At 44.9% G+C, this 8,951-nt stretch overlaps 1 protein-coding gene across 1 annotated transcript; it reads right to left on the bottom strand.

Annotated features, from left to right (window-relative positions):
- Positions 1–1,754, bottom strand: LOC120722507 (nuclear factor 7, brain-like). Its single transcript, XM_040013517.1, has 2 exons — positions 1,584–1,754; positions 1–1,482 (listed from the first exon to the last, which is right to left on the bottom strand). The coding sequence occupies exon 2, from the start codon at positions 1,463–1,465 to the stop codon at positions 74–76; it is 1,392 nt and encodes a 463-aa protein (XP_039869451.1). The 5' UTR covers positions 1,466–1,482; positions 1,584–1,754; the 3' UTR covers positions 1–73.
- Positions 1,755–8,951: the final 7,197 nt, after the last annotated feature.

Genomic DNA, 8,951 nt, shown 5'->3' with positions numbered 1-8,951 from the left:
GCAGCAGGAGGACAGCTGCAGTTTAACAGCTTCAACTCACTGACAGGAAACAACATTAGAAACATCATCATCCTCAACTCATCTGCTGCACTGACACTGACACCTTCAACGGACACACCTTTGCTTTACCATCATCAACAGTGCTGATGTATGGAAACATCCTGTGAGTGAAAGTGTGTGTGAAGGTGTGTATGTGTGTGTTAGTATCAGGATCAGAGAACGACAGCTTTCCTCTGTTCCAGTCCAGATTCACTCTGATCCTCTGGAGCTTCTTCTCTACTGAGAGAGCAGTGAGAGGAGCTGATGGTGAGCGTGTGTAGTACGTACCTAAACTGCACCCTACTGTCCATAATCCAGACAGTATGCTTCCCTTCCTCTGCACAGACTCTGCCAACACACCCAGTTCCCACACTGTACTGTCTCCAACTTCAACATCCCAGCTGTGAGTCCCTGAGTTAAAGCCCTCAGAGCCCAGGACAGAGATGTAATTATCAATCCTCTCTGGATTATCAGGAAGCTGCTGCCTCTCTCCTCCTCTCACACTGGTCAGATCTTCAGACAGGATGAGTTCTGGATGAGCAGTGTTTGGGTCCAGAATGAGAGGAGTGTAGGAGACCATGTCCTTCATGTTGTTCCAGATGTTGAAGGTCAGGTTGCCCAGGTGTTTGGCCTGGTCTATCAGAGCTCCTGAGGGCAGCTGTGGATCATCCAGCAGGGGGCAGCGCTGGACTCTTTCCACTGCAGCCTTGTAGTTGTGCAGGAATGAGACGTCTTCAGCTCTCAGCTCCTCCTCTGTGGCTCTGACTGTGTCTGAAAGAGCTGCTATCTCTCTGCTCAGAGCCTCCATCTTCTCCTTCATCATGCCACTCTTCTGCTCCTCTTCCTCCCTCAGTGCAGCCAGCCTGGCCTCCTCTTCCTCTGCTAGAAACTGGTGAAGCTTCTTAAACTGCTCCTTAATCTGCCTCTCTGTGTGTCGGGCCTGGACCTTAATGTGTTCTGCTGTTTGATCAAACTTCACTTGAACTCGTTTGCAAACCTTTAACTTCTTCTTTAAGGGCTCCAGAGTTTCCTGAAGTTCCTTCTTGTGTTGTTGTGCAGCTTCATCGATGGGTCTGAATCTGTGTTTGGTGTGTTTTTCTGAGTCTCTGCAGACGACACACGCTGGCTGCTGATGGTCCAGACAGAAGAGTTTGAGTTTCTCAGAGTGCAGACTGCAGAGAGCCTCTGAAGCTCTCTGATCTCTCTCCTGTAAGAACGACTCACACAGGTTCTTTAAAGCTCGGTTTAAAGGTGGATCATAAACTGATATTTCCTTACAAACTGGACACTCGTGTGTTGGTGTCTCTCTCCACCATCTCTTCAGACAGTCTTTACAGAAGCTGTGGCTACATGACAGAAGAACAGGATCTCTGAAGACCTCCTGGCAGACCGGACAGCAGAGATCCTCCTCTGATCTGGAAGCCATTGAGTCTGTGAGTGAAGCTGAAAACAGCAGACAGGAAGTACAGTCAGTCCTGGCTCCCCTCCCTCCTCTACCACCTTCACTGAAACTTCCTTTGAGTCGTGTTTTTGCTCAAACTCACATTCAGTGTGTGGAGCGTCAGCAGCTTGAAGCAGCAGTGTTGGAGTTTTCCACTTTTCTCTCCTGTAGCTGGACTCACTCAGAGGAAGCTGCTAGTTTGGTCTGAGCTCAGTCTGATCGTCTGTGCGTCTCTCTTTACTGAGGACAAAGAACTTCCTGTTTCCTGGTTTGTCGCATTTGAGTGACGTGAGGGGAGGAGACAAATGTTGCTGTTTGACTTTTAACTAAGGTGTTGTGGATAGGCGTAGCTTTGGGTCACGTGGTGTCGGTAATAGTAATAGTGATTGCTATATCACCTGTTCACGGCCCGAGGGAAATTTTGTGAATGAGTGGGTGATGGGGGAAGTCGACTTTTGCTGACCGCTCAAGCTTGGAATGTTTTTGATCACTGTTTTTCTACGGATTTTAAGGATTTGATAACAAATAAAGGAGTTTTAACTTGGAACTTTGACTTACGTTTTAAACAGCGGGCGCGTCAACATTATTCCCCTATTCAGCTGCTCGGCGACTCAAAGGCTTGACAGTCGCCAATATTTGTCAGCAAAAATGTGCGACGGCAATGGAGCGTCCCGCAATCAGCACTGAATAAACGCCGACGCGAGCCCACACACCGCCACCACTACACCCATAAAATCGGCTAGTCTGACAGATAAGGAGACGACGGTGGTATGTAAACTGTGTGTTGTGTGATACCCTGTGTACGCTCAATGATAACCCGTATAGCTACTAGTACAGCTACTTCAATGTATTTGCAATTGGCACAAATAGACCCAGATGATGTGCCAGACGTCGCCAATGATGATCCTGATGTATGTATTGAGCATTAGGTTGTGAATTACTCGATTATCCAAGAAGAGAATGAAGTTTTCTTCTTTTTTCTTCTTTTTTTTCTTTTTCTTAGAATTTTGATATTAAGCTTGCTCGAAGGACCAGTTACATTTATGATTTGTTTTATGTTTATGATTTGTCTTTAGATTATGTTATTACATTCTGTCTTTATACTATGTTATCATTTCATGATAAAAGGAGGGAACTGTTGTGATATTTTGATACCATGGTAGCATTTACAGGATATTGTTTTGTAGTGATATTATACAGGAAAACTGTTACTCAATAAGGCCCATTTATTAGTTGTTTTTCTCTTTCTCTGTGACCCAAGAATTAATGTGTAAGAATCACAGGATGGTACCTCAAGGTCGAAAACACCACAGAGATCACTTCCTTACTCCCATCCTCCCTTCTTTATCTCTTAGAAAAAGGCTTGTTAAAGGCCAGGTGGTTTGTTTCAGAATTCACTAATGAAAGAACTCTGTATTCTATGTCTAGGAGTGTATTTTGCTGGGATAATCATAAATTGTAGCTGAACTGATAAACTATACAAAGGATACTTCTTTGCTCAGAGGGCAGGAAGACGCTTCCTTATTTGATCTGTACCGGTTTGAACTGAGAATCTGCTGACACACGAACCTTTTTTCCTCTATATAAACTGTTGTATTATGAATAAACCTTTGAGTTGATTTTGGGAAAGCAACCTGAACAGTCTCTGTATCATTTTGTTCTCCTAACTGCTCCCGACGTCGTAACTAACCCAGCTGAACGGCATACCTGAGTGTTACTTTGAATAATTTTGAATCTTATACAAAACTCTGCTTATAGGTGCCTACGCCTCGGAGGAAACCCGATCCACGGAGAAACCTGGGACGGAGATTTCTTTCACTGTGTTTTTGTGCTGCGTGTTGTTTGTTTGAACGCAGTTTGGATTCTGACCATACGAAGATGTTTTTGTGACACGCCCACCGCTACGTTTGCTGTTCGGTTTGGTGTGTGTGTGTGCTGTGGCTCTGCAGGCGTTCAACTGAGTTTGAAGGAATCGCTGTTGCCTTTGTTTTGGATTTTGGCATGCTGCTTATGTTGAATGCTTAAAATGAGTGGATCACAGGCTGCATCTGTTGTTGGAAAAACTGAAAAGGATAAAAGATTAATTTCTCTCACTGAGAAAGCTCTTGCAAACAAAATCGAAACCATCCAAACAGATCGGAAAAGGCATGTAAACAAAATGAAAAGTGTTATTATGTCTCTTAAAGAGCTAATGAAAGATGATAAAAATCATTCACAAGTCAAAAAACAGTTTGATGAGTTAACACACCTGTTTAAGGATGCCAGTGCATTGCATGAATCTTTACTTTCTCTAATCTCATTTGATGAGAAAGATAAACAAAATACATGGTTCTCAAGCATCTCTAAATACAATAAAGGGTTTATGGAGGATGTTAAGATATGGCTTTCTGAAACTGATAAACGTTCGGGGAGGCCATCATCTGACAAAGCGCAGTCACAGGAAACTTCCCTGGGAGGAGAAATGGAGGTGCGAGAGCACACTGGAAAAGAACCTCAATCATCTCTTAATCCTCAGAACGATGTTAATGATGACGTGTTGCCATCCGACAGTGTGTCAAATCAAGGCAGTAGGTCAAGCTCAAGAGTATCATCTACTTCATCTGCACATCTCAGGGCAGAAGCTGAAATGGCCGCCTTGCTCGCACGTCAACATATGCTGAAAGAAAAACACTCTCTTGAAGAACAAGAGGAACAATTGAGGAGAAAGAAAGAACAACTTCAGCTTGAAGCAGATATAGCTGCAACTGTTGCAAAGGTGAACGTGCTGAGAACTGGATCCACTATGCAGAGCGTCGCTTCACGGAAATCTAATGGAATGGAATCATATTTTAAAACAAAGGGAAACAGCCTTGAAATTCTTAATGCGGATGCAGAGACTTTTGTTCCTCAGACGCTTACAAAAGGAAACGCAATCACTGGGAATGCAGAGCTTCAAGTAAAAACAGTGCAACAGAATATGAAAAGGGAAAGGCCCGCACCAGCTCTTATGGGGCCTTCTGACGCTTTTGGATCAATTCCACCTTTGCCTAAGCCACAAGCTGCTCTTCCAGTAGCCAATGAAAATCTGTTGTCCATTATGGAAAAACAAAATGAATTAACTTGTATGTTGGTCCATCAGCAAAGTCTTTCTTCACTGCCCAAAAGGGAGATTCAAACCTTTGATGGTGACCCTTTACATTTTCAGGCCTTTATGCACTCGTTTGAACAGGTCATAGAAGCAAAGACTGGCGATGCTGGAAACTGCCTGCATTATCTTGCACAGTACACCAAGGGGCAGCCCAATGAACTTGTTAAAAGCTGTCAACATATGTCTGGAAGTGCTGGATATGTAAAGGCAAAGACTCTGCTGTATGAGCACTTTGGGAATGGACATGTGATTGCATCTGCTTATTTGAACAAAGTTCACTCATGGCCACTGATTAGATCAGAAGATGGAAAAGCTCTTCAGGCATATTGTTTGTTCTTACGTGGATGCTGCAATGCAATGGAAGAGATTGATGATCTCTCTGAATTAAATACACCTGCCAATATGCTTGCTGTGATTAGAAGACTGCCATATAAGTTAAAAGACAAATGGCGAACAGTAGCATGTGACATTCAGGAGAGGCAACATCGCAGAGCTGCATTCATTGACATTGTTTCCTTCCTTGAGCGTCAAGTTAAAATTGCAACAGATCCCATCTTTGGAAATCTATGTGACGTTCCAGCAACACATCTAGCAGTCAAGGGCAGCAATGGAGGGAAACGTTCTCCTCACCTAAGAGCTAAAGGAAGTAGCTTCGCCACAACAGTCTCTGATGCCGAGAGACAGAATCAGACAGGGGCTCAAGATCATCACAGCACTGTGAAGGCTTGTTTTTTCTGCAAAGGCGGACACACACTGGAGTCATGTGCTCTGCTTGATAAGAAACCTCATAATGAGAAGATTTCTTTTCTTAAAAAGAACCGCATTTGTTTTGGCTGTTTGTGTACTGGGCACATAAGCAAAGAATGCAGAAAACGCCTTTCATGTAAAATCTGTGGCCTCCAACATGCAAGTATACTCCATATCCACCACAAAGAGAAGAATGAAATCAAACCTAATAATGAGGCAGATAACATTCCTGTTACGATCCAGACTAGTGGTCTTACTGGGGCCGGTGAACAGGACTGTAAGCTTGCCATTGTGCCAGTAAAAGTAAAATCAAAGAGAGGTCAAATAATAGTGGAAACGTATGCCTTTCTGGACCAAGGGAGTTCAGCATCCTTTTGTACAGTGGGTCTTATGGACAAGCTGAATATGTCTGGGAGGAGGACAAAGATTCTCCTGCGCACCATGGGACAGGAGAAAGTGGTGGACAGTTTCATTGTACCTGAACTTGAAGTTGCTGGATTGGACAGTAACATGTACTGTGATATGCCTAACCTCTTCACTCAGCATAAAATGCCTGTAGATATTGGTAACATCCCAAATCAACAGGACCTGGTTGACTGGCCACATTTGAAGCATGTTCATTTGCCAGAAATTAAGGCCAATGTTGAGCTTTTGATTGGCATGAATATGCCCAGAGCTCTAGAACCTCTGGAGGTCATCCGGAGTGTAGGTGATGGACCCTTTGCCATTAGGACTGTGCTCGGCTGGACTGTGAATGGGCCACTTAATCGAGAATGCTGTGGAAGGCCAGGATGTTTGGCAACAGTTACTGCCAACAGAGTTTCTGCTGTCACACTGGACAAGCTATGGAAACAGCAGTTCAAGATGGATTTTCCTGAGAGCAGCCATGATGAACAGATGGGGCTGTCAAAGGAAGACTTGAAGTTCCTGGAATTGGCCAGCAAGACGGTGACTTTGGGGGATGGGCACTACAGCATTGCCCTGCCACTGAAAGACCGAGACATAAGAATGCCTGACAACCGTGCAATTGCTGAGCAACGAGCCTTAGGTTTGAAGAAAAGGTTCATCAGAGATAAAGACTTTCACAAAGACTACACTGCCTTCATGACAGATCTTATATCTAGAGGATATGCAAAGAGAGTCCCAGTCACAGAATTAGAGCGCAGTGATGGGAAACTTTGGTATATCCCTCACCATGGGGTTTATCATCCTACCAAGGGGAAGATGCGTGTCGTCTTTGACTGTGCAGCATCATTCCAGGGTGTCTCTCTTAATGCGCAGCTCCTGAGTGGTCCTGACTTAACAAACAGTTTGGTTGGCGTACTGACGAGGTTCAGAAAAGAGCCCATTGTTTTGATGTCTGACATCGAGGCTATGTTTCACCAGGTGCATGTGCCAGAGGAAGATGCTGACCTTTTGAGGTTTCTTTGGTGGCCCGGTGGTGACATCAATCAGAGCATGCAGGAGTACAGGATGGGTGTTCATTTGTTTGGGGCAACGTCCTCTCCGAGCTGTGCTAACTACGCCCTGCGGAAATGCGCAGAGGACAACAAAGCATACTTCAGCCAGCAGGTGATTGACACCATTCTGTATAGTTTTTATGTGGATGACTGCCTTGCTTCAATATGCTCCGAAGAAGAAGCCATCAATCTTTACTCAGACCTCAGAGACATTTGCGCCAAAGGTGGTTTCCACTTAACAAAGTGGATCAGCAATAGCCGGAGTGTTTTGGCAGTTATACCTGAGGAGGAAAGAGCAAAAGAAGTTAATGACCTAGACCTGGATTGTGACCTTTTACCTGTTGAGCGGGCATTGGGAGTGAAGTGGTGCCTGCAGTCAGATGCATTTAAATTCTGCATATCTATCCCAAACAGACCATTGACTCGGAGAGCAATCCTATCCACAGTAAGCTCCTTCTATGACCCTCTGGGGTTCCTTGCTCCTGTTATCTTCACAGCCAAGAGAATCCTTCAAGATCTGTGCCAGAGGGGGATAGGATGGGATGATGCTATACCATCAGCAGTTGCTCAAGAGTGGAAAAGCTGGGTAGAAGAATTGCATCTGTTGAACAACATCAGCATCGGACGATGTTTAAAACCTTCTGATTTTGGACAGACGACCACTGCTCAGTTGCACCACTTTGCAGATGCGAGTGAGAAGGGCTATGGGGCTGTTACCTACCTGTTGCTGCACAACAGTCGCTCACAGACGCACAGTTCCTTCATAATGGGAAAATCCAGGGTGGCACCTTTAAAACCAGTCACAATCCCTCGCATGGAATTGACGGCAGCAGTGGTAGCAGTTCGCATGGATAGAATGTGGAGGAAGGAGTTGAGACTACCTCTCCTAAACTCTGTCTTTTGGACGGACAGCACCGCAGTGTTGAAATATATAAACAACGAGACTTCCAGGTTCCGTGTTTTTTGTGGCGAACAGAGTGTCAGAAATCCTCAAGGCTTCTAGTGCCTCCCAATGGAGGTATGTGAACACCACACATAACCCTGCGGACCTTGCCTCCAGAGGTATGAAGGCAGAGACCCTTTTACGTGACACTGAATGGATATCTGGTCCTGCATTTCTTACACAGCCAGAGAACACTTGGCCTGTGAACCCAGAAAACTTGCAAGAACTTCCACATGAAGATCCTGAAGTTAAGGTGTCTGCTGCCATCGAGGTCTTACAAGCACACGATGATGATCATCCTCTGACCCTTTTAATCCATCGTGCCTCATCCTGGACTCGTCTCATCAGGGTGATGGGTTGGATTTTGAGGTTCAAGACATTGCTTTTGCATTGCAAGAAGAAACATTTCCAGTCTGCATCTGATACAGTTCAGTCTGAAGATGCCCAACATAAGGTTGATTTCCGGCATGGCTTTCTTTCATTGGGAGAGATTGAGGATGCTGAAATGCAAATAATTAAGTTCTGTCAGAGGAAAAGATATGCCGAAGAAATTTCTCGTCTCCAAAAGGGAGAGTCTGTGAAACGAAGCAGCCACATATATAAGTTGAATCCTGTTTTGGAGGATGATGTGCTGCGGGTTGGCGGACGTCTCAGTAGGGCTGTCATGTCAGAAGATTCCAAGCGTCCTGTCATAATCGCTAAAGAGCTTCACATTTCTAATCTCATTCTACAGCACATTCATAAAGAGGTGGGTCATGGTGGAAGGAACCACATGCTCTCAAAGCTGCATCAAAAATACTGGATTCCTGGTGCTGGTACTTTGATTCGAAGCATCATGTCGAGGTGTGTGACCTGCAGAAGATTTCATGGAGCTGCAGGCCAGCAGCAGATGGCTGACTTACCTGAAAGCAGAGTGACTCCTGAGAAACCCCCATTTAGCTTTGTTGGAGTGGACTATTTTGGTCCATTTGAAGTGAAGCGCGGGAGAAGTCTTGTGAAGCGGTATGGTGTTATTTTTACTTGTTTGGCAATTAGAGCAGTACATATTGAGGTTGCCTCATCCCTTGACACTGACTCTTTCATTAACGCCTTACGACGTTTCATTGCAAGACGAGGTCAGGTACAAGAACTGCGCTCAGACAACGGGACTAACTTTGTGGGCGCAGAGCGCGAGCTGAGACGAGCTATGGAACA

The sequence above is a fragment of the Simochromis diagramma genome, unplaced genomic scaffold, assembly GCF_900408965.1.
Source record: "Simochromis diagramma unplaced genomic scaffold, fSimDia1.1 OVJJ01000641.1, whole genome shotgun sequence".
Classification (NCBI taxonomy): Eukaryota; Metazoa; Chordata; class Actinopteri; order Cichliformes; family Cichlidae; genus Simochromis; species Simochromis diagramma.
Note: the sequence above shows the minus strand (reverse complement) of the source record. Positions and strands in the feature narration are given on the sequence as shown.

Excerpts from the sequence above, each read along its gene's own strand:
- LOC120722507 (XM_040013517.1), bottom strand. The coding sequence starts at position 1,465 with ATGGCTTCCAGATCAGAGGAGGATCTCTGCTGTCCGGTCTGCCAGGAG.